Here is a 26897-nt window from a genome sequence, read left to right as displayed (position 1 = left end):
TCTCAAAGTGAGAACTTGAATAAAACTAAATAAATAAAAATGCAAAAATTCTCAAAAAAATACAGAAAAATAGTACAGATGTCTATTTGTGAGCCTACTCTTTTCAAAGTCCAAGCATAATGTTTTGAGTCAGTTCTAATCAAAAAGATTTTGTCACACAAATCAAAATCATATGGTGTGACACTATTTTGGGATATTTGAACGGGCAACTGTTTTGACACCCTTGGGAAGGAGAGGACCTTCTTCAGCAATGTTGTACAGAACTAGCAGTGTATTGCTGCTGTACAACCTTAGGCGAATCATCATTTTTATATTTACAATAAATCAGATCTTGTTGGCACTCTGACAAAAGTCCCTCTTCCAGATGTCTTTTGGTGTGACACATTTTTTATAAAAATGCAAAAGAAATATAATTATGACAAAATAATAACATGTAAATCTATGCTGCTTTGTTATAGCTAGCATGTTGTTAGTATGCTAATGTGTAGCTACAAGACTCAAGGTTGTGTTAAGTGCAGAAAACATCATATGGTGTGACACTTCATCATATGGTGTGACATGTCTGCCTGTCACACCATATGATTTGATTGTCACACCATATGATATGAATTGTAATTCCCTGCATATATAACAATAAATAACAAAGTCCAATGTTTGTTTTGTGAGGGAAAACCATATGTGGGACAAATTGTTGCCATAAGTATGGAGGGGCTGCAGGTGAACTGCATGAAACAACGTGGAGACACAAATGGTTTTGTCTGGCCAAATAGGCGAGACAGCATTTATTATCAAGATCAGGAAGTTGTTTGTGGCTTATCACAACCTCAGCAAGGCAGTCGGTTTGCTACTCTCTCCAAATTTGACTGGCTTATGTACAATGGAGTCTAGATGAACTGATTTATTTGTGGATCCACTCAGCTACGCTGTATGTTCACGGTTCATATGATATAAAAAAATGTTTGTTTTACTTATATTAATACATATTGCAGACCAGTTTTGAATTGAAATGAAATTTGATACACAAACATACAGTATGTTCATATGGTTCATACAATATTAAAAAAATGTTTGTTTTATTGTTAAATATCAATTAAATCAATACAATTTGAATATTACCTTCCAGCATTTAAGAGTGGTTAAATTTCCTGCCATATGAGTGATCAGTACTCACCAATAAGTAGGATAATACATGGTTTGCATTGACACATGGCGACATTATCATATGGTGTGACACTATATAATTTGGTGTGACATTCCAAATTGTGAAAATAACATACCTTTATTAATGATAAAACCTGAAAATATTCATGGAATACATAGAAAAAAGTATCAGCAAGAGTCACAAATATTTGTATAATTTTCTAGCAAGGTTTGTCACAATAAATAGAAAATATGTTGAAAGACCGACGGCATAGGTCTCACATTGAGCAATGTTTTAGAAAATAATACACAAATTGAATTAATTTTCACAAAACTATAATGGATCACAGTTTAGTTATGATAAATGACTTTGATAAAGTGAGTAACTTAAGAAAGGTATAATCCATTTTTAGTTTATATAAAATTGTTTTCATGTCACACCATATGACGATTGACCGCACTAATACAACAAATTGTCACATAAATTCTGATTCCAATTGAAAATTTTGAAATATATGTTTCTATAAAGATGAGAGTTAGTAGAACAAAAGTCAACCATTTTTATGCCTGTTATTTGAAATTTTTGAAAAAACACTTTTTTATGGTAGATATGTCACTGACCCATATATATATATATATATATATATAATGTATATATATAAATTTCCTGTACTTTTGATCAAATAAATGTAGGCTTGATGCACGTAAGGGACTTTTTTTTTTCATTGTAATGTGTGTGTGCAAATTTTTGACCAGTAGTACTGTACTATTATACAATTGCTGCAAAATTATAAAAAATGTTAAAATAATAAGGTCACCATTTCGTGTGTTGTTGTCAGCCTGCACTTCACATAATAGGCCCTGGGCTTCATTTAACAAACTATGATAGTTTCATTTGTTTTCCTTAATTTGAATCAACACTAACTTTATTCTCATCTGAATTATAAATAATTTATTTGTGTATAAATGAATACTAGGCTACCATTAAAAACACATTTGATTTTCTTTTTTAATCAATGTATGTTACAAGACAGAAAGGACTGACTCAAGGATACAAGTGATATAATGTTTATTGAACAACCAGGTGGAAGTTCGACAGTGCAGGTGAAGGAATGTGGGTGAGAAGAGATCCAGACGATCAACCTCGGATAACACACTTTAAATACTTGCAGTTGGGGATGATGAAGACATACAGGAGTTTTGCGAAGACTCAGATGAATGAACTGGTGATTAGAATCAAAGTTGTTGACACGGAGAAATCACATGGAGAAATCACACGGAGACTGGATAGCAGATAGATAGGTTTCCGATGACGTCACATTTCTCCCGCAAGTCCTTTCGGCGCCATCTTGTGTGTCAAGTGGGTCAAGCATTTGTGTTACGGAGAATGATAATATTCTGAAGCAATGGGTCATTACAGACTTTAACCTTAATTATACATGCACATTGATAATAATATTAATACCTTATCTTTATATTTTCTAGTCTAGTATATGTACCATCCATTATCAGCAGTTTTAAAGGGATGGAAATAAAAAATAAAATAAAAAAAACTGCTTAAACTTTCTATTTTTATTTTGATGCTTACATTGAACAGTAAAAATTTAAAGCACTGACTGGGAGCCTGATTTTATCATCAATTTATCATCAGTTTAGTTTGATTTGTTTTTGCCAAAAGGACGTTGTCCCAGTACACTTTATATTATTGTCCTGGTTGCTCTCATTGAACTTTTTAAAAGCTTGTGTATCGTCAATTAAACTGGGGATTATTCTCCGTTTGGCTGGAGTTAATGTTCAGTGCTGCTCTTGTGAACATTTAGAGGTTTTGTGCTCTGGAGATGTGACACTTTATCTAATCATTTCCAAGATGGGCTAGCTAAATGCGCTAGCTCTCATCGGCTGTCAAATCACTGTAACGTTACCCAGGCGGCTACTATCGACACACACCTTGAGAGGTGTTGGCTCGGCAGAAGTACACTCTGACGATTGTCCACCTTCATCACTTGCTCTGTGGCCACATCAGCTGGACGAGAGGCTAACTTACACCTGAAGCACATCGCTCCGTGCCTCTGCTATCCATCTCTCTCCTACACTGAATTAGTTCGGAGCGTCATGTTGTTGTTTTTTTATCCAGATATATAAGGGCTGTGCAGATATCAGCCGCCTGGCTACAGCATGTGAAGTTGAACCGTCAATGCAGGGCTCCAGACTAACTTTTCCACGAGGGAGTGAGAGCAAGACAACGCTTAGTTTGGAGACGGTGAAGTCTTGTTTACACTTTTGCCTGGCTCCGAGAGAGGGAGTGCGCGCGCGCACAACCGGCTCTCTCTTTCTGCTCGTAACTCGTACTTTCAAACTGTCACAAGCGCAGCAGTTCATCTACATTACTCACCAATCAAATAAGACTTTGGCGGGACAAAAATGTGATTGAACGAATAACACATGGATTTAAAACGCATACAATTTTTTTCCCCCTTTTTGATAGCTTTGACACACAACATGGCGGCGCGCCGCAGAGGATAATGGGTAATTTGAGAAATGGAAACCCATCTATTGGAGTCCAGGAGGCAAGCACAGCGTTAGCGATTTGATGCAAACGATACCGGACAAAGAATGAGAATGAGAGTGAGGTTTATAAGCAGGAGGTGATTGCAGTACTGATAATGTGCAGGTGTGTGATGTGCATGTGTGTGATCAGTACTCAGGAGAGGGAGTGCGCTGTGATTGTGTGAGGGTGGAGCCTGGCGTGGTTGTGACAGTGTAACTTAAAAATAAACAGATTAGTACTCAGTTTGAGGACAAGAAATGAAAACCAATGCAATATGATGAATGTCCAAAAGATGGCACTGACAGATTGTTTTTAAATGGGTTGGATAAATAGATAAGATAACAGCTGTCATGACTCATGAATGTGCTGGTCAAACGGAAAAGATATATAGTTCTGATTTTTCCCCCCTCCCGTTTATCTACAGCTCAGATCTAGAATTATAAAGTAAAATAAAGTAGTAAAGTATTTTTTTTTCCGAATTAAAGGGGTGGTTCAGGATTTTGGACATCGGGCCTCATTTCCAAGTTAGCCTTAGTGTTATTTATCAGTGGAGACAGTTTTAAAAAAAAAATCATCCAGTCGTTCCAGTTGCATAGTTCGCCGGTGCTAGGCTAGCGCGAGTCAACGGTAACTGCTAGCCTGCCATTAAAAACAGTTTTACCCACTCCACAGTACACCAAAAGCAAATAAATTATAACGCCAGACTATCGATGTAAATGTCTGTTAAGAGAGTAATGTTAAAAGTCAAACTACTCTTGCATCTCAATGATCGCAATACATTTACAGGAACTAGTTTCTCAGCAGCGGCGGAATTTTACTTTGCTCCTGTTAGTAGTCCTGCGCCGAAAAGTAAACACAGAACCGAAGCGCACTACAATCGGAACTACCTCTCTCTACCTCTCTCTCTCTCACTACCTCTCTCGGTTGCCTAGGTAACTACATATCACTCCGCCGCTGCTGTTGACTGTGCTAATAAATACAGGGAACAAAGTATAACTATTGCAATGCAATGAAAGGGTAGTTTGATTTCTAACATCATTCTCTCAACAGACATTTACATCGATAGTCTGGCGTTATAATTTATTTGCTTTTGGTGTACTGTGGAGTGGGTAAAACTGTTTTAATGGCAGGCTAGCAGTTACCGTTGACTCGCGCTAGCCTAGCACCGGCGAACTATGCAACTGGAACGACTGGATGAACATTTTTGAAAACTGTCTCCACTGATAAATAACACTAAGGCTAACTTGGAAATGAGGCCTGATGTCCAAAATTCTGAACCACCCCTTTAACCCCTGGGAAATTTAAAGAGGCCGGCGGATCCTTTAGCTCTCATGGGTCGCCACCACTCGCCATACTCGTCCTTAGTGCTGCTATCTCTGACTCGCTCACTGGACCGTCCGTCGTCGACCTGACAAAGGCCCTGTCCCAATATCCGCACTTCTGCCCTTGTGCCCCTCAAATGTGCGTTCTTACTGAGGGATGCAAGACCGTAGGGTGTCCCAATCCTCTAATGGTGTTCTCCAGGGGTGATCATCAGCGCACTTAATGCACTCCTTTCGCAAGTGTGCATCAGACCTCACTTTGCTATGGGCTATTACCCAGAATCCTTGTAGTGTCGTGACGTTTCGAACAGCTAACCAATGGGGGAGCAAAAAGGTTTCTATGGTGCTGGTCGGCAGCGGGAAAACTAAAAAAATCTGAAGAAAAGGGAAGCCGGTGTGCTGAAGAGTCCCACCGATAAAATAAAATGACACAACCTTGTCTCTTTTTGTTAAATTTCAGTTTTATTGATCAATAATAGCCATTATATCTCATGTTTAACCACTAGACTCGAGACATCAGAGCCAGCGGCAATCGTCAGAAGCACTAGCCGAGGAAAGGCTGTTCCCGGCGGGGTACATGAGCGCTGAGCGCCCGGTGATCACTGGATCTCACAACTCCGAAAACGTCAGATCAAAGTTTTGAATAGGCGCCATCTTTATAAATAAACTACAGATTTGAGCTTTAAACAACATTCTAGACTGAAAAACTCTTAAAACAACATTTCATGTACAATAAAAGTAGTATTTTAAAATTTCGTGGCCTTTCTCCTCTGCTATATGCAACCTACTATGAAAAGCGCTATACAAAAAGTTAAAATAACTCCTATTCAATTACACTCGGACACACTCAGTGTTTACACGATAATTCACTGAACAGACACAAACAGATAAGCATATAAACTGTGAATACCGCAACTGCGTCCAACGCCATGTTTGCTCTCCTGATCACAACAGAAATGACGTAGATAGTGACGTGTGGAAAACTATCCCAATTCTGCTCTTCGCAAGCTTCGGGTCCTTGCGCACTTACTCCGCTAAGTGCACTTTCAACAAGTGTCCACTTTGAGGAAGGCCTTAGGGCGTAGTGTGAGAATTGGGACAGGGCCAAAACACTCCCTAAAGCGGGGTTACAGATTATGTGTCCCTAAAGAACCCGCATATGTAACAGTAGTTCCGCATTACATTAATTAATTTGCACGCAAATTTTATTTATTTTTATACCGTGTATTCTCCGTGTAAATTCATGCATCGAACCGTGACGCCCGTACCGTTTCGGTTCAATACGAATACATGTACCGTTCCACCTCTAATTAACGCGTAAATGACTAGTTAACGCAGAAATTTCTGAATTACGTGTTTGCACGACAGTGTCACAGTGTCTGGTTGTGTTTTCACTTGGTGTCCACTAGAGGTCCCTTCCTTCCTGTATCCATTCACTCTAGAACCAGATTTCCCATAATCCTTGTTTGTTCCCATCACTAGTGATTGCACCCAGCTGTTCCCAATTATGTTGTTAGTGTATGTGCATAAATACCCTGGTTTTGTTAGTTTATGACGGAGTCATTGTATTGTATGTCACACGGCAACTCTAAGGTCTGTTTCTAGTCTGTTCTCGTTGTTGTTCTGGCTTGTTTTCTTATTTGTGTTCTAGCTAGGGGTGTGACGGTTATTATATAACCGTGAGACCGACGGTTATAGTTGAACACCGTCATTAGAACTCTATAACCGCCAAAACCGTGCTATTAAAATATTTTTTACATAGAGAATGTTTAAATACTAATATCAGCTTACGAGAGAAACGGAGGCGGAGTTAGTGGTGCTTCGGACTCGGAGGCTGAGTGCTGGAGATGATGCGGGAGAGTTCTGTGCAAATTCACCGATCAGAGCGCGCGCTGACGCGGAGTAAAGCCTTGTACTCGACGCGTCCGCACGAGCGCGAAGGTGCGCTCGGCAAAAATGACGTTGGGTATGGCGTTCCGATAGGCTCAAATATGTAACTTTGTAGCACGCACTCGTCTCAATGAACGTGACGTCTGCGTCTGCCGAACGTGACGTCTGCGTCTGCAGAACGTCTCGTCTGCGTCTGCCACATCACTCGTTCGTGTGCAGAACGTCACGTCTGCGTCAAGGGGGTTTCCATGGCTGCGTTTCCCAAAAGCATTGTAAGCCTAAGTTGATCGTAAAAACGATCGTACGACTGATCTTAATATTATGGTCTGTTTCCCAAAAGCATCGTAACTTAAGTAGCACTTGAAAATCTTCGTAGAACTGCGAGTGCTCTGGAGTAATCGTAAATCCCCAAGTTCGTCGAGACAGAGTTATGAGATCACCTGCAGGAGGACAACCGGCAGATTACACTTTTATCTAGATTTAACAGACTACACTACGTGAGTATAATATAAGGTTTTGATTGTACTTTATTGTACACTTTGTTGTACTCGTGTTTTGTTTAAATGAATAGGACATAATTAAAAAGAGAAGAAAAATAGAAATACACATCTAAATTAAACGAATGAACAAAAAAAAATCATAAAATAAGAAATCTGGGAAATATGCTTTAAAGACTGGGCAAAATAGGGATGAATTCAAAAAATTCTGTCAACGACTTGCTGACGTGCACGAAAACCAGCCATGTATTGGGCATTTCTTGCGGACCTCCTTCCCTGATCTTTGAGGTTGCAGTTAGTTTGCAATGTCCTCCCAGATGTTTTGTTTTTCCTTATTTGTATGGTGTCCCTTAAATCTGTTAAAAATAAAATCTTTGTTTCCCTCTATATATCTTCTCTAAAAGGACATTAATTTTATCTTTTTGAAAGGTATCTTCTCTTGTTTTTTTGTTTTTGTTCAGCCATTTTGTCAGCCTGTAGGCCTAGGTGCTTTATATCTATATAGACTTGTCTTGATTTAATCCACAACAAATGACGATTATTAGGTTAAACGTTCAGAATACGATTCCATATAAGGTTATATTTCAGCACTTCGCGAATGGACAGCGACGCTTAAGTAGCACGTAGAACGCGTTCTCGCGCTTTCATGTTAAGTGCATTTTTGGGAAACGCGCGTGGAATTGCGGCGAGCGTTCGTAACCTTGCACGTAGAGAGCGCTCTTAAGAGCTAAGATCATACATCGTTATCGGGAAACCCGGCCCAGCACATTCCACACACTTATTCGTTCTTTATTATTTTCCCCCACTGATCTTCAATTCTATTTTATCAGCAATGAAGTGCACATTACCTTGCTTATACATAGCTTTTTATAATATAGTTAGTAAATATTAATTTACACAAATTATCATGTTAAAATTTGTGTTTGCCATTTTTTCTTGTCGACATGTCCACATAGCCTACTTAATCATAAAAAGATTAACCATAAAAACTAAAAAGCATGTAGGCCTATGTACTATTCACCACTAGGAGTCTCGTGACCAACACAAAATAACTTAGCCTAGTTGTAAACATTTGGGCTGATTTAACTAACAAAATAAAATGTGTTATTTGTAATGTTTAACTTTAAAGTTGTAATATTTGGTTTTTAGAGTTTCACCGAAGTTTGATTGACGCCTACTGCAGCAAGATTTCTGCGTGCGCTTGACCATGCATGCACTTAATAAGAAAAATCTTTAGTCTATGGCTACTCTAATCAATACATTTATTTTACATTATTTACTTATTTATTGGATATTAGTAATTAGTATCCAGTTATTTGCATTACATTAGTTGAGTTAACATAATTAGTAAATGAACGAATAAAATAATAAAATAAAGATTACATTAAGATGCTATGCTAACCACATATTTCTAGCATTGCTTGTTCCTACACGAAAAGGATTGTATTGTATCTTCTGTTATAAAGATGATTGACATTTCGTTAATTGAAAATAATAAGCACAAAATATATAGTAAAAATATTAAATGTAATGTTCTTTATGCGTTTTGACTAGGCTACTTTTTGTATTTTGTATAATTATATCTCTATGTAATGAAGATAGCCTATTAACAAAAAATATTATTAATATTATTATTATATATATAGGCTAATATAAAACTTTTGTATTCAATTATAGGCTATAGAACATTTGGAATAAAAATACGCTGAAAACCCAAACAATAGCATGTGACAAACGAAACACGTCTTGTTTATTATGCTGCTGCTACAAAAACTGAATAGGCCAAATAAATAAACAAACAAACGACGTCCTATAGGACATAGCCTAAACTGTTTTGTGTTCATAGCCTTGAGTTTGCAGATTGTAGTAGCCTATTATTCAGGATATCCGACATTATGTTTTTGTAACCATTTTAGTAGCCTATAGCCTAATAGTTTTATATAGGCCTATTTATAAAAAAATATTATTTTTTAATTCTATTCTTCTATTTAAAGGATCTACAGAAACAGTGGTTGTGCGATCGAGTTGTCTGTTTTCTAGTTTACCAAAGTGCTGGCTTTTTAAAATTATAAAAAATAAATAAATCCTATAGCTATATAAATCACAGACGCAGACGTGACGCAAGTGTCACGTTCATTGAGACGAGTGCATGTTGCAAAGTCATATTAAAGAACCGATCGCAACCGCTGGCACACTGCACTGAGCTGTGCTGAGTAGAGTGTTAAACCCGTGTTAGAGAAAAAAACAATTTATAACTTCACTGCTACACGTGAATGACACGTAAACGTCTGACAATACACTTCACTGCCACACGTGATTTACGTGACGTCTGCGTCACGTCTGCGTCTTAAATTGAATGGAATAAATAGCAGAATAAAAAAAAAATTAAGACGTTGAGTGAGACGTTCATTGTAACGAGTGCATGTTGCAAAGTTATATTAAAGAGCCGATCGGAACGCCATAGTTGGGTGCGCAAGACCGGCAAGACCCCATTTCGCTTGGCTGTGTGCACGGCTTTTTTTTGTAACAGCGCGCGCGGCGGCGCGTCCGAGGTAGTGATGGGCGATACTGCAAATTTCTGTATCGATCCGATACCAAGTAAATACAGGGCCAGTATCGCCGATATCGATACCGATACCGATACTTTTTCATTTTAAAAGCATGCATTTGAACTTGTATGGCATACAAGTTCAAATGCATGCTTTTAAAATGAAAAAGTATCGGTATCGGTATCGATATCGGCGATACTGGCCCTGTATTTACTTGGTATCGGATCGATACAGAAATTTGCAGTATCGCCCATCAGTATGCACTTTCCTGTGTGTCATGATTTATGAGGTGAATGCATCATTAATATGCTAAATCTGAACACTTTTTCATGACTACTAGGCCTAAATATTTTGTGATTTGTGCTCTCAACTCCCCTTTAATTAGTCAGTGACTTTTACAAAACTACCAGTACTAGCCTACTAGTACTAGCCTACTGTTCAAAAGTTTGGGGTCTGTAAGATTTTTATTTCTCTTAGTAAAAACTGTAATATTACAATTTAACAATTTAACATAGGCTATCTGTTTTCTACGCCATGGTAAACTGTAATTTATTCATGTGATCAAAGGTGAATTTTCGGCATCATTACTCCAGTCATGATGATAATTCATTTTAATATGCTGATTTGCTGCTCAGGAAACATTTCTTATTATTATCAATGTTGAAAACAGTTTCATATTTTGTTGGAAACCATGATACATTTTATGCAGAATTATTTGATGAACAAAGTTGAAAGAACAGCATTTATATGAAGTAGATTTTTTTTAACAGTGTAAAACCCTTGACTGTCATTTTTGATCAATTTAATGCATCGATCCTTGTTGACTAAAAATATTAATTTCATAAAAAAGATCTTACTGACGTCAACATTTTAAACTGTTATGTACAGTTTTGGTTTGTTTATTGCGAAATAACTCCCGATTGTTTCTCTGTCATCTAAGCAAGGCTTCGTTTCCCAAACGCACTGGGCCTGTGAGCTCAGCGAAGCACCAGCAGCGAACGCTCTCTGTGATTGATTGGTTTCGTCTTGTATACAGATGACTAGGAGAAAAGGTTCTATCCTACACAATTACACGCTAGCATTTGCTTATTTTTCCACTTAGAAGCTTATTTTACGCACTGAATTGCGTGCTAAATTAATGAAAAATTACTGGTAAAAAAAATACACATTTGGATCGATATTTTTATGTGAGGATCGATCCTTTTCGATACAACGTCAGTATCGAAGTATCGACACTTCAGGATCGATCCGCCCATCACTAGTCCGAGGATGACCGACTTCAAGCCGAATCTGCCCAAGCATGTATGTCTCACCGCACCGGCACGCAGTTTGCGCGTCTAAATTGCAAAGTTCATTTGTTAAGGTTTTGTTTACTGTGTGTGATTCATTTAATGTAAAGCACATTCACTTCTAGTTGTCTTGCTATAACAGACGAACAGTTATTCAACCGAACGTCCTATGGGGTGCCCCCCACCCCGACGACGACGACGACGGTTATGTTACGAACCGTCACATTTGACTCACGTCATAACCGTCATCACCAATTCTGAAACCGGCACACCCCTAGTTCTAGCTGATTAAATGGTTTTCGACACGGTAATGGAGGACTACGATTCTGATTATTTGGATTCCGACTCTTGCATGGATGACAGGCTTGTGCACAGTTCAGAATTGAATTGAGAATGACTCCTGAATTCCAATTAAATTCTTGAATTGAATTTGAATTTATGTCAAAAACAGGATCTAGAATTACAATTCAAGTTTGAATTAAAGGAAGCATAATTGCAATTCAATAAAAAATTCAAAGAAATTCATATACATTTTAAAGTATTTAACAATGAAGCTTTACAGTATATGTCAGATATGATTGCATTATATATTCTATAAATGATATTAGTTTGAACTACTTGTACAGATTACATTAACAGGGAATGTTTTCCCCCAGCAATGAATGTTAAAAGCTCTAGTCACAGAACAAATAATTAAAGGGATACTCCACTTTTTTTGGAAATAGTCTCACTTTACAACTCCCTCAGAGTTAAACAGTTGGGTTTTACCGTTTTCAAATCCATTCAGACGATTTTCTAATATTTAGAAGAATATCAGTAACCAGACAGTTTCTGGTCCCATTGACTTCCAGTAGGAAAAAATATATACTATGGAAGTCAATGGGACCAGAAACTGGGTGCCCATTAGGGGTGCGTGCATATTACACGCCATAAAGTGCGTATCATACGCACGCGAAAACTGCGTATCATCTACACGCAAAAACTGTTTTTGGCGTATAAATGGCACGAGAAATAACATTCGTGGTATTGATACGCACTTTCATGAGATCACCCGTGTGACTGTGAGACGCACCTTTCTAAAACACCTGTCTACAGCTGCCTTTATAGGCCAAATAAAACACGTGAAATAAGGCACGCCCCTATCAATCTGTGAAGAAAATTACTACCATCGGCTACAATCGCAATGATCACTTGGTTGTGTGAATGCAAATTAGCAATATTATGTAACATATTATTTTAAATGAGTAGTTCACTTTAAAAAAAAAACTTTTGCTGATAATTTACTCACCCCCATGTCATCCAAGATGTCCATGTCATTCTTTCTTCAGTCGAAAAGAAATTAAGGTTTTTGATGACAACATCCATATAATGGACTTCACTGGGTACCAGACGGTTCAAGGTCTAAATGACTCTCCTGTTCGAACTCGTTCATCAAAATTTCAGGAGAGTTCGCAAGGTGAGCATTTGTGCCTATGAAACTTTAACTTTTTTATTTATTTTTGAAATGACAGATCGTTTCTCTAGATAAGACCCTTATTCATCGTCTGGTATCGTTTAAAGCCCTTTGAAGCTGAACTGAAACGGTCATTTAGACCTTGAACCGTTTGGTTTCCATTGAAGTCCATTATATGGAGAAAAATCCTGGAATGTTTACATCAAAAACCTTAATTTCTTTTCGACTGAAGAAAGAAAGACATGAACATCTTGGATGACATGGGGGTGAGTAAATTATCAGCAAAAGTTTGTTTAAAAGTGAACTAATCCTTTAAGATGTGTTGTAGGCTATGTGTTGTATGGTGTATATAATGATGTGCAATAAACACCATATAACCTACAACATAACATGTAAGTTTGTCTGATGAGTGAATGTGAAATATAATTGTATTAATTTATATGCTGCTTGTTTGATCTGTAGAGAAACATTCAAAGCACTTTCCCGTTGTATAATTTTGTTTGTCTGTCATACATTATATTATGTTCTGTTCATTTCTTCTTCAGGTGTGTCTGGTGTTGATACAGTTGAAGTGTCAGTGATGGAGGGAGATTCAGTCACTCTATGCACTGGTGTTCAAATGAACCAACAAGAAAATATTAAATGGTATTATAATGGCACTCTCATCGCTCACATCAATAGATATCTCAGTAAGATCTGTACAGATGTTCAGTGTAATGAGAGATTCAGAGACAGACTGAAGCTGGATCATCAGACTGGATCTCTGACCATCATGAACACCAGAAACACACACTCTGGAGTATATAAACTACTGATCATCAAAGGCAGCGACTGTGAAACAATCTTCAAAGTTTCTGTTCATGGTGAGTTATTATGTCTGAAAGCAGGTTATGTTTAAATCATATCATCATGTTTATTATATCAGTGACATTCAGAGTGTTTTCTCTGTATCTGCATCATTGAACAGAATTACTTTCAGCTGTTTTTTTGATGACCCAGTAGTTTTGTTCGGTTCCATTTCTTTCCATCTGTTTAAATGCATCTATTTTATACTAATTTTTTTTAGTTCACTATAGAGTCCAAAGAAATTGTAAATGTGTAAAAATCTTTTTATCTCATATAATGGTCAGAAGTGTTTGGAAATCATAAATACTTTAGATTTATAATGTACTTATTTTTTTATATTATAGTGCAGTAATTATACATTTATATTATAATGCAATGTAGTAATGCATTGTTCTAAACATGTACGTGTGTAATACATGTGTGGGTCAATAAAAAAAATAAAAAAAACCTCCAGCAGAGTTGACATATAAACAATAAGCCTACGAACAAAGACATCCACGATTAACTTGATATTTAGCAATTTTGCAGTAAATTTAGTTTCTACTGAATTTGTCAAGATCCAGGAATTGAATATGCACAATTATATCCACATATAATTGTTGTTGTGGAGTTTTTCCTCAAAAAGATCCTCCAATCATCTGTTGGTGTGTGTTTCAGGTGTTTCTGCTGCTGAACGAGATAAAATGAAGAGAAAGACAGTGGAGGAGGGAGAATCTGTCACTTTAGATCCTGGTGTAAGAAACCCAGATGATTTGATCAAATGGTATTATAATGGCATGCTTATCACTGGAGATCAGAGTCAGATCCGTACAGACGATCAGTGTAAAGAGAGATTGAAGGTGAATCAAGGATCTCTGACCATCACAAACACCAGAATCACAGACTCTGGACTCTATAAACTACAGATCCGCAGCTGCAGATTCAGCATTATTAGGAGCTTCTGGGTTTGTGTCATTGCATGGTGAGTATCATTTACTCTTTAGGATTATAGTAACTTTGTGCCGGCCCACATCTGGCACATGTGGAAAGATGATCTGGGTCACATGCAGTGTGGAATGATGGCACTTGGATGCCACACATTGAGTGCTGGTTCAGAGCCAGAGCTTAGTTTCAAATCAGTTATTTGTCTTTCGACACCCAAATCACCAGCTCTGAACCAGGAAAATAAGTACTTAAGTAGCACCAAAACTATGGAAGGTGAACGGGGCCAAAAGTCTTTAAACGAAACGTGTGAATTTTCACCACGTCAACACGCACCGTTTGTCCGCTTTAACGCGACAACACACACAGCAGCCATTGAAATTGTTGTATTTGAGACTACATTTGCATATGAGACGCAATGTTACGTTGGTATATATACAAACATCAGACGTCATGTTTATTCATGAGGGATAATGCATTGGTAAGTTGCGAGTGAGTCAGTCTTATTTCATGATTTGTCATGCCCCTTTAAGTTGTTTGTTTAACGTTCTTTCTCAAGGTAGAAAAGTCAACAGCTTAAACGATGGCTCTTACTGTGCGTTCACACCGGACGCGAATAGCGCGTCAAATTCGCGTCTACCGCGTCTAGTTTTTACCACTTTGTGTTAATTCGCGTGTCAAGAGTGAAACTGACGCGCGTAAAAACAAAAAAGTTTGAAGCGAAATTTACGTGCGTCAGAAGCGAAATCCGGAGGCGGCCATCTTTTTTAGATGTTTATCGAGCATTAGCATTAGCATTAATTGAGAGAGTCACTCGTATTTGCTCTGGAGAGCAGAAACAGCTGCGTAGGGGACATCGTCGCTGTACTCGGGTCCACCAGACCCTCCGGAGGGTTTCAGGAGTTTCACCATTTGCTCCAGGAGCTAGGTTTGGACCTAACGGTGAGGACGCTGACGAGGACAGCGTAGGCCGTGTAAAGCTTCGGCCTCAAGTGGTCGCTGCCTGACGAGCCCGCGCTCTACAGCCCGGCGCGAGGTTCACCGTCGCCCGGACCCACCTAATCGGTCATTTATTTTTGTTTTGATAATAAATGGAGCCAGCCTCCAAAAGTGAAACCTGTCCTGTGATTTTTTTATTTTATTATACACTAAGTGTTTGTTGTTTTTACATTAAAATAATAATGTTTCATATAATCCAAAATAGATATGGAATAAATAGCATTCAATACAAAATGAGTACTATCTCTCATATATTAAAATCGAGTTTTTATGTGAAAGATTTGCTTTGTTGTGCATTAGAACCACACCAGACATTTTAGTAATATTACAAAATAATTTATTAAAATAATAGAAACTTTCACTTCACCACGTGACAGCAGCAAGCAGGCTCCTGATTGGTTAACGCGGCGCGAATTGACGCAGAAGTTCAAATTTTTCAACTCGGGCGGCAGACGCGAATTCGCGTCAAACGCGTGAATGCACAAATAGCACTAACTAAATCATTCGCGCTTCCGCGCCAGACGCTTCAATTCGCGCCATTCGCGCGAACTTGACGCGCGAATGAGGCGTATTCTCGTCTACCGCGCCGCAGGAATTTTTTACGCGCGTAACGCGTCTTTGCATTGACTTAACATTGAAATCACTCGCGCTTGACGCGCTATTCGCGTCCGGTGTGAACGCACCATTAGAATGGCTCTTTTGCTTTTTATTTTAGCAAACTGCCAAAAAACTTTTAAAAAAAAACACAAAAAAAACGAGAAAATCATTTTAATGCAAGCAATAAAAAACTGTTGTGAGAACACATCAGCCATGGAATAAAATAAAAGAAATGCATGATTAACTAGAGTCCTCTCTTAATTTAAAGACCCACTCCGATGAAAATAATGTTTAGGTGTTAACATGTTCTTGTGGCATTTTTCTGATGTTAGAGGACATATCTTGAGAAAAATAAGCTCAAAGTTGTATTTCTGAGTATTTCTACATTCAAATGGCTGTGAATCAGTAGCAGACACTAAAATGCTGGTTAAAATGAGATATATCCAGCTGCAGACCCGCAGCACCAACACCAGTTTCAGAACCCCAGCGCCAGAACCGGAAGTGGGGGCGGAGTTATTGACAATGAGACAAGCATGGCGGAGAGCACGGTGAGTTGTCTAACGTTTTTGACATCATGTGATGAAAAATTATCGCATATTATTAAGTTCTGCATTTAGCTGCTAAATATTGAATTTGTGCTTAACTTTATCATCTTATTGAAGCTTGAATATGTTGTCATACTCTATTGTATTAAACATTTTTTCTACGGATGGTTCGATACATTGTTGCGTGTTGTAAATGGGCCTTGCTTGCGGTGACGTTTTGAAGACGTTTATCTTGTGAAGGTGTTAAAGTGTTTGTTCCACATTCCTCTGTTATATGCATTGTTTGTGAGTTAATGTTACCTTATAGTTGGGGAGTTTTTTTACGTTGATATTATTGTGTGGTGCTTTCATCTCTTGTAGAGACATATAACGATTCAGAGAGGCGACTCATTACCTGAGCTGCAGCAGTGCAACAAGTGCTGCAGCTATTACCACTGCCCTTTTTGCTCGGCCAGTGTATTTAAGCCAGCAAAACTAGTAAAATTAAAAAGTCATGTACAAATCCACTTCAACAAGGCAGTTGTCTATGGAGGTATGAATATCTTGAATATTTGTTTAATACATGTACACACAACCCAATATATTATAGCATAATAGTTTACTGATTTATTTTAGGCTTCACTATACACAGATGTGGACTGGGATGTAGAACAGCACTGCATTACCACTGCCCATACTGTGATACTACAGTTTTAAGGAGAAGGGATTTTGAAACGCATGTACAGGTTTGCAAAAACAAACCGCTTCCAACTTCAACCACAATTTTATCACCAGCCACTGCAGCGCTGACCACACCTTCTGCAGCCACTCTGACCACACCTTCTGCAGCCACTGCAGCGCTGACCACACCTTCTGCAGCCCTGACCACACCTTCTGCAGCCTTGACCACACCTTCTGCAGCCACTGCAGCGCTGACCACACCTTCTGCAGCCACCCTGACCACACCTTCTGCAGCCCTGACCACACCTTCTGCAGCCTTGACCACACCTTCTGCAGCCACTGCAGCGCTGACCACACCTTCTGCAGCCACCCTGACCACACCTTCTGCAGCCCTGACCACACCTTCTGCAGCCCTGACCACACCTTCTGCAGCCTTGACCACACCTTCTGCAGCCCTGACCACACCTTCTGCAGCCACTGCAGCGCTGACCACACCTTCTGCAGCCCTGACCACACCTTCTGCAGCCTTGACCACACCTTCTGCAGCCACTGCAGCGCTGACCACACCTTCTGCAGCCACCCTGACCACACCTTCTGCAGCCCTGACCACACCTTCTGCAGCCCTGACCACACCTTCTGCAGCCTTGACCACACCTTCTGCAGCCCTGACCACACCTTCTGCAGCCCTGACCACACCTTCTGCAGCCCTGACCACACCTTCTGCAGCCACTGCAGCGCTGACCACACCTTCTGCAGCCACCCTGACCACACCTTCTGCAGCCACCCTGACCACACCTTCTGCAGCCCTGACCACACCTTCTGCAGCCCTGACCACACCTTCTGCAGCCCTGACCACACCTTCTGCAGCCCTGACCACACCTTCTGCAGCCTTGACCACACCTTCTGCAGCCACTCTGACCACACCACACAGTGTGCAGCCTGTGATTAAAAAAAATTGCCCAGTTTGCAATATCCTCATTAATAGAAAAAACTTAAAAAAACACATTGACCGCAAACACACAGAACAGCCAATACAGGACATTAATGCCACATTCCATCTTGTAAGCCAGTGCATTGACAGGCCAAATGGCATATTTACAGTCCTTAAAGTTACCAAGGGTCACAGTGTTCCTCTTCATATTCAGCTCAAGACATGGGGAGAACACCATAAGGTCATCTGTGAATCACATGAATGTCAGGTCAACATGGAAGTTGCACAGAGGAGATGGCCATGTCATCATATCAGTGCAAACACATCCGCTCTGTAACTTACTGCACATCTTCTGCCGAACCAGTCTCCCTGAAAGAGGAGATTTTAACCGAGATGGTAAAAGCAAAGTGGTTTAGTACTGAAAAGAAGAAGATATGCCTTACTCACCAGCAACTTGCCAACAGCAGTTGCATACCACTCTCTGTTCAAACTTCGATTGGCACCCCTGAAACAAAGAAATTAATTTCCGTATTTGAACCCAATGTCTCCTATTACAGTCGGTTGGGACGTGTAATGGTTGTGTATGACTCAAAATTAAACACATGGCATTGTCCCTGTGCCAAATTGAGGCGTTCATGTTTGCACAAATATATTGCAAAATGGCACCTTTTTCAGACCCAACGTGAGTTGTTTCGAACAGTCTTCAGCAGAGAAGAATCACCACTCAAAGGGCCACATGCACAGTCTGAGGAGAATGATTTCAGAGAAGACAGTCCTGTTTATCCTCCAAAAGATCTGGGGCTAAAAAATATGGTATCTTACATTCTTCAGCACAAGAAGATACCCGTTGATCTACCAGATGATGTGCATGCACCATCACCAGACAAGGACTACCCAAGAAACCTTTGTCCAGATGAAAGTATATGTCAGAGTTGTCCAGGTGTTGTCCCCCTCAGTGATCCCATCCTAATTACAAAGAAGGCTAAAATACTCACAAACTGGTCCATTATTGAAGGTATGATTTGGTGTTATGTAATTGCGTGTGTAATATTCAGCTAAATTGTCCTCTGATGTATTACTTGTTGAAATTTTAGACGTTGCCACCTACTGTAAGCAGTGCCCACTTTGTGGAATGTTCTACCGTTACCAGGAGTGGAAAGACCACCTACATAACTTCAATGACCACATCATCCTTGCCATACCCTTATGCCTTACCTTGAGAAGCCTTCTCCAGGTAACTTTTAATTTAACACTATGGTGTTAATTTAACACTATTATGTATGTTACTTAAAACAGATTTTGTTTATTCCAGGTGCATACTTCTGTGAGCAGAGCCGTTGATTTTTTGCAAGATTTGACCGGTTTAAAGTTTCCGTCAGCAGACACGATGCTGCATGCCTATTTACACTTTGAGGCCCTTACAGACCATGAGTACAGGTATTCATGCGTTACCTGTGGTGATTATCCCCCTGTTGTGATAATGGATCTACACAAAAAGGGTGTTTTCCAGCTTTCTGGTATGTTTATTGTAATCATGTTCACTTCCAAGTTTGTTTTATTTATTTATTTTCTATTTATTTTTTCTTCATGTTATTGCCATATAGTGAACATTTTTTTTACACATTTTGTTTTCTTCCAGTAAATGACATAGAGGAACCCCAAGAAAACTATCAAGGGGAAGTCAATCTGGAAACATTCTGGGAGGCATTGTCCAAAGAGATGATATGTCGTGGATTTGTTGCAAGTATGTGGAAACATTTTTTTATTTTTTTTATGCACCATATTGCAAAGAAATTAAAAGAATCACACAGCTTATGTTTTTAATTCTGCTTTTGTAGGTGGTGCACAAAATCCATTTGTTGTTAAACCCATGTATCACTTCTGGGCTCCTTGGATTGGCAAGAACACACGTCGTTCAGATATTGTGCTAAACACAGAGTATGAAAAACTTCATTCTTCAAAGTCTGCCTCAGAGACCGCAGAAATTACAGTGACAGAGGAGAGGCTGAAGGAAGAACTTCAAAAGCAAAAGGTTTGTTTGTAAAAGTACGACTACTTTTTTCCAATATACTACACTATATTCAATAATATTTTTTGTAGGTTAATGTTATTCGGAAACTATGCAAAGAATGTGGTCTGGACTCCACTGGATCTCGGAGTGACCTCCTCCTCAGATTGTCTAATGAATTGAAATCGAGGCAAACATATGATAAAATCTTTGAAAAAATCTGGGGTGCCTCTGGTGAGCTTAATTTCTAATAGTGTTTTGTGTTGCAAATATAACCTTTGATATTACAGTCAATATATTACCAATACATTAATGTTTCAAACTTTGTAAGAATTGTTTTTGAAGAATGTCTTTTTTTTGTGCTATATTAGGAGGCTGGGGAGTCATCATGTGCCCATGTGGCATAGTTTACAGTTTAAAAAGCAATCTTCGAGCAGAAAGCCCTCGAGATTTTGCTGATCTTCTGTTCTCATGGAAGCATCTGCCGAACATCATTATTTATGACTTTGCACGCGGTTTAGCAACACATGCCAATCTAAGGGCACCAGAAAGCATACCTATTCGTCCATATGAAGGACGCTTAGCAGAACCCAATGAAGAAAACATTAAACTTGCCAAATCTGGAAATCTGAAAGTGTCCTTGCCTTGGCTGGAGGAAAAAATGAGTGTGAGCGATCCTCAAGGACACCCACTGACAGGGTCTTCGGATCATTACGTATTGTCTGACCGTTTTCACGAGAGCAATTCCAAAGACAGTAGAGATGTTCTGAGGAAGATCACTATAGTGCCTCAACTAGCTGGCAAAATAAATAGCCAGGTTGCAGAGCAACTGTTCTCAAAGATGAGAAAAAATAACTACTTTTTGAACATGTCTCAGCCATCAACACATCTGTTTCAAATGAGGACCATAATTCACCACTATAACGAAAACAAGAACAACAAAGTAAGGACTAGATTAATGAAGACGTTTGGATCAAAGTTGGTGAAGAATATGCATGGACAGGCTGTGCTGGGTAAATTAAAATTTCTTTATATATATATATATATATATTTTTTTTTTAAGTAGTGTAAATGCATAGGCCACCATCCAGTGTGTTTGTTTAAAGGAAATATGAGGTTTGGGTCTAGCTCTTGTTGGCTGTTTGTATTGTTATAGAAAATTCTGACATCTCCACTGAGGAGCCAGTCCCCATAGACATTGAGATGGAGGACATAGACATTGAAATGGAGGACATAGACATTGAGATGGAAGACACAACCCTGACCTCAACGATGGCCCCAACCAGTAGTAAGTGTTAATATATTTTGTATTAAGTCTTGATATATCCTGATGCAAGTTATTGTATGTAATTATCCATTTTAACTATTACAGCAGGAAATGAAATTGTGTGTAGCATCGAACACCTGTTTGCCAGTAGAGTGTGTTGGGATTGTCTGCCAAGCCATAGACAATCAGCAATGGTATGTGAATGACAGTTTTCAGTTTTATTTGATGTTGTAATGGCACTCACAAACCAGAATTTATGAATTTGAAATGCAGAATTTTATATATATATATATATATATATATATATATATATATATATATATACTCTATGTAATTTCTTTTCTCATTTGTCTTTAAGCTTGACTGGGCTTTGGGGACAGATGACCCAGATGAAACAATTGGAAAAGTTGGGAACTTGGTTCTGAGGAGGAAAGATTTCCGTACTCTAGGTCTCAATGAGCTGTTGGAGGCAACAGTGAGTTGACAATAACATACAATAAGAAATGTTTGTGACTCACTATTTACAGTTGTCTTTTTAAAAACTGCAGATTGCAAACAGCTGTCTTGAGGTGATTGCATTGGTGGCTAAGGAACGAGTAAGTTTTTGTAAAGCTGCAAATCTCAAATAGTCAGAGACCTAGTTGTCTAGTGTACAGTCTTATATTGGTATGTTATGTTGTAGGGAATGGATGTTTGGACAGCCAACGCATATGTTGTGGTGACCTGGTTGCCTCCAAATAATTTGGACCCATTATTGTCATTTCCAGTGAGGCCACAAAGTTACATAACATTCACAGCAGTGTCCAATTTTATTTTAAACTAAATGGATTTTTGTTTAATCATCTATAGGATTGCATTGCGCTGAAAGATTTCATTGTCTTCCCTGCTTGGAAGCCAGCACACTGGATGTTGTGTGTAAGTTATTTAATGTAACTTTGCAGTGTTGTCTGAAAATTGCCTGCTTTTGTCTCATCACAATTCAGAAATGCCATTTCATGATTCTTAAGTACTAACACTATTTTTTGCAGGTCATGAAGCCAAAAGATAGGCACATGTACTTCCTAGATTCAACCAATCCGTATGGGTTGGGTGATGAGAGATATGTGAAAGTTTTCAGGTTGCAAAAATAAATATAGAAGTTAAAATGTTCAAGGTTCTGAGTTCAGGTTTGCTGTTCAAGGTTCTCAGTTCAGGTTTGCTGTTCAAGGTTCGCTGTTCAATGTGTTTGTTCAAGTTTTGCTGTTCAAGAGTTTAATAAACTTCCTTAATGGTTACTTGCATGATGTTCTGATTTTGCATGCTGTGACAGTTTTTACAAGAAAGACCCAAATACTGTTGACTGCGTGTCTTTGCATGGATTCAGAGCTTCAAACTGTGTGCTGCACAATGTAACTTCATATTAACAAATCTGTTTTATTATTTGTGTATTTTTGTTACAGTAAGATGACAGCCAAAATCGCACCTGGCACATGGGTGCTACTGAAAAACAAGGTTGGTTATAAAGAAGTCTGCTAAATTTGGGACTGCTGAAGTGTCAAACCCTTAATAAACTCCTGCTTTTTTTTTTTTTTAGGATATCCCCCAACAGATTGGTGGTGTAGACTGTGGAGTCTTCATGTTGATGGTGAGACATTGTTTTGATATAATTAAACCAATGATTGGTGTGGTGGTGTTTTTATTTTCATTTTTTTAAGTTGTTAAATACGGAACAAGGAATACTTTTTTTTGATTGAGATTTACAGAGATAATGTTCCTTAATTGTTGCTGTTTTCCAGTATGCTCTACATCTTGTCTTGGGAGCACCCTTTGATTTTACATCTGTAAGTAATTACCAGTTGAAGTAATTGACCTTTATGATGTTGTAGCAGTTGAAATATCAAGATTTCTCTATTTTTGTCTTGCAGTGCGACTTTCCAAACATACGGAGATGGTGGGCTCTTATTCTTCTGGAGAACTTTGGGATTTTCTCTGAAAGGTAGATACTGGACATTTACTCCAGCCCACCGTTACATTTGCACTCTCTTCTGATCAATTTTAAATTAACCAAGATATAAATATATTCCAGTGCAGAAACCCTACAAGAGTCCCTTCCATGTGAAGAACAAGCTACACTTAGCAGCAGTGAGGTGGTGTGTATAATATGTGTATATATATATATATATATATCTTTTATATGTCACATTTACACATTTATAAAGTCACATTTTCCTTTAATATGTAATGAAGGAGCTCCCAATAATCTGGCACATGAAAGAAGCTGTGAAATGGCGAGAGGCGGTATTAACATTAAGTGACATGGGCATCTGACGCACAGAAGCCAATGGCACATGTCACTATACGTATTTGCACATCAGGTCTCCATTGGCATGTGCCTAGTGGATAGTGACATGTCACTGACATTATCGCGGAACACTGACACTGTCGCGGAACAGGTTTCCTTCTTGTGACACCTTAGTGACTTACAGATGAGCTGAGCAGCTATACTGACATAATGATGAAACAAACGCCTATATAAATAGCCTATATTAGTGATGTTTTTTAAATAGATGTCAATTAAACGTTTTAATTATTATATTATTATTATGCTGTTTTCAGAAAGTGGGCAAAGGGTAGGCCTTTTTTGTTTTTACTGTATATTTTTAGGTGAATAATTAAACCATGTGTATCGTATTCACAGGCCATTGTATCCCAGTGTTGTGAAGCCCTTGTGGGTACAGTGTGACATGTGTTTGGGCTGGCTACACACAGATTGTGCTGGAGTGAAAGAAGCTGAAGTCAAAAAAGGGACTTTCAAATGTGGATGTGATTTGACACAACCACACACTTTTGATGAGTAAGTTTAAATAGAAAGCTTTTACTGCCATTAAGAAACATGGAGTTGGATCATGGTCTAGCCCAGAATTACATTTTTATTTTCACTGAAAAGTATATGATCTTGCTAGAAATAAATAGGAACAAAACATACTCAGCATTAATATTATGGTACTTCAATTCATGTTACATAATCAGTATAAAGCCACATAAACTTTGATTTAGCTAACCACTTATTAACAGCCTTTTGTGGTACCACTGGCTAATTGTCATCTGATTAATCAGCAACTATTCTATAGCCTGTTTTTTGTTCTATGCTATGTCATAACCTGATGTTGATAACATATACATTATTGTTTCTTTGTAGCACTCGGAAGGCTCTGAGACTTGGAATTGAAAACTTAATCTCAGATCAAGACATAAAAGTGAGTACTATAAAATCACAATTAACATTTCTTGCCATGTGTTGTATATACAGTATATATATATATATATATACACACCATTTTAACATAATTCTGTTCCAACAGGCTTTACATGAAGCTTTTCACAATGGAGACATCAAATCCTGTCGGTTTTACCTGTGGAAACATCCAGAGACATCACTGAAATTCAAGCAGCACTTAAAGCCAAAACAGTGCTATTTCAGCGAAAGTGATGTGAGAAAATAAGATTATTGTTTTAAGCGTTTCACATTTTACTTGCAGTATATGTTAATGTTATATTACAACAAGTGCCTTATTATCCTAAATTATTCAATATTCTCATATTTAATAGCTCATCAAACTTGCTGATAAAATAAAGAGAGCAGTGGATGCAGATGAGGATCTTGAAAACCTGAACTACATATTTGATGTTATGATTCCAGAGGTATGTGGTAATTATATGATTGAAGTTGATTTGTGTTATTTGTTGTTTGATGAAAAACAACAGTTTTCTTCTTTTTAAGGTGACAATACTCCTTGTACAAAGACTGGAGAAGATTTGCCGCTATGCAGTTGAAGTTGTAATGGCCTCTGGCATAGTCAAGTTTCACTAATTTGAAGTATGCTAATGCATCAACTGTATTTATTAAAAGGGGGGGGGGAAGCCATTGCTTTAACTTACATATTTGTTGAGTCTCTTTTCTGTCTCTGCTTACTGAAAAAGGTGTATACATTTTATAAGCTACCATTGACTAAACATTGGGGATTAGTCTACAATAACTACAAATTAATTTAATATATATTCCTGCTGGAGATGTCCGAATGTTTTGTTCAAATATTTGACTTGCTGTATCTACATTATAATAGATATAGGATCTACAGATGTACACTTAACAATGGTATGTGTCACTTTACAATAGTTTGTGGCATTTTCTCTCTTGCTAGTTTACAATTATTTGAAATACCTGATTGGTAAGTGTCAATTTGTGGTGCACAAACAACATACTCCTGCTTGTACCACTTTAATAAGAACATTTTACTAAAATAGCTAAATAGTTCTTATATTCTTGTATAGTTACAAATGACAGCTTAACTGTCAGTCCTATATACAAATATAAATAAATGTGTTATTGTAAATACAGTTGTGATATGTAGGTAAATACATTGTCAGAATTATAATAAAATAAAATAAAAAACCTTAATGTAATGTCTGAAAGCATTATTATTAATAATTTTCTGCCGTTCATCTGTGTGTCAGATGCCCATGCTAAAACTGCTACTGGAAATGGCTCCATTCCAACAGCCATCTGCTCAGGGGTCCAGTGGAAGACATGGAGTTATTTTTTCAAGAATGTAGGTAGGGACAAAATGTCCTGAGGCTGAGAGTGAGTTCCTCATTTGATACATTGCAAGTTAAATTTATACAGGATTGTCATGATAAAATGGGCCTAGGGGTGAATTGGTCATTTGTTGTACACATTTGTATTGTTTCTTTTAAAACAGTGCAGAATTTTCTCTCTCTTTTTTAGATTTGTGACATTATTTTACATAAAGAAAAATAATACAATATATAATAATTTTTCATAATACAATGAAACAGATTACTATATACAATTATATTACACAAAATCAATGTTTTAAAATGCTTATTGTACTGTACCTTAATGTATCATTATAACATACGTGTAAAGTATGACGTTTCGTGTGAAATAAAAGCATACCGTTTCGCGTCTAAGCAAATTACGCTCCAAAACGTTAGGTGGCGTTACTCGTTTTAGAACGTAAGCTCCGCCCCTCACTTCCGGTCCTGGCGCTGGTGTTAGAACGTAAGCTCCGCCCTTACTTCCGGTTCTGGCGCTGGGGTTCTGAAACTGGTGTTGGTGCTGCGGGTCTGCAGCTGGATACTATAGGTTAAAATCATAGACTGTAAAAAAATATGGACGTAGTATCCGTGACGTCACCCGTAGGTTTCTGAAGAGCGTTTTTGAAGCCTAAAGTGGGCGGGGCCGACCGTCGCCATCTTGGCAGCGCGTCACCTCTCGTCACTACCGGATAACAGAAAATGGGCAAAGAGGCGGGACGTGGGTGGAGCTGAGGTGCTAATGCTATATGCTACTGGCCTCGCGCTAAAGTGACAGGTGTTTGAAGAAGTAAAGCCAATAGTTAAAGTTCATGTTTTTGCCCTTCGAAATACTACAA

General features: G+C 38.3%; 1 protein-coding gene and 1 long non-coding RNA gene across 2 annotated transcripts; both read left to right on the top strand.

Annotated features, from left to right (window-relative positions):
- Window positions 1-18194: 18194 nt before the first annotated feature.
- Window positions 18195-22149, top strand: LOC130086936 (uncharacterized). Its single transcript, XM_056253179.1, has 11 exons — window positions 18195-19202; window positions 19282-19421; window positions 19500-19704; window positions 19827-19931; window positions 20026-20219; window positions 20288-20429; window positions 20567-21208; window positions 21352-21483; window positions 21568-21656; window positions 21821-21937; window positions 22011-22149. The coding sequence occupies exons 1-11, from the start codon at window positions 18449-18451 to the stop codon at window positions 22089-22091; spliced, it is 2601 nt and encodes an 866-aa protein (XP_056109154.1). The 5' UTR covers window positions 18195-18448; the 3' UTR covers window positions 22092-22149.
- Window positions 22150-22151: 2 nt separating this feature from the next.
- LOC130086957 (uncharacterized) lies at window positions 22152-22954 on the top strand. The gene is made up of 3 exons (XR_008807292.1): window positions 22152-22228; window positions 22312-22377; window positions 22902-22954. It is a non-coding gene; the product is annotated as an uncharacterized LOC130086957 (long non-coding RNA).
- The last annotated feature ends 3943 nt before the right edge of the window (window positions 22955-26897 follow it).

Source organism: Rhinichthys klamathensis, unplaced genomic scaffold (genome assembly GCF_029890125.1).
Source record: "Rhinichthys klamathensis goyatoka isolate OS25496 unplaced genomic scaffold, OSU_Roscu_1.1 h1tg000103l_1, whole genome shotgun sequence".
Taxonomy (NCBI): Eukaryota; Metazoa; Chordata; class Actinopteri; order Cypriniformes; family Leuciscidae; genus Rhinichthys; species Rhinichthys klamathensis.
The sequence above is the reverse complement of the archived record's forward strand: the minus strand, read 5'-3'. Positions and strand labels throughout refer to the sequence as shown.

What these genes read in the sequence shown, in the direction of transcription:
- LOC130086936 (XM_056253179.1), top strand. Translation starts at nt 18,449, where the DNA reads ATGTCAGGTCAACATGGAAGTTGCACAGAGGAGATGGCCATGTCATCA. An exon ending in CCTTGAGAAGCCTTCTCCAG is followed by an intron (nt 19,422 to 19,499) that starts GTAACTTTTAAT and finishes TGTTTATTCCAG; the next exon opens with GTGCATACTTCTGTGAGCAG. An exon ending in ATGAGCTGTTGGAGGCAACA is followed by an intron (nt 21,938 to 22,010) that starts GTGAGTTGACAA and finishes TAAAAACTGCAG; the next exon opens with ATTGCAAACAGCTGTCTTGA.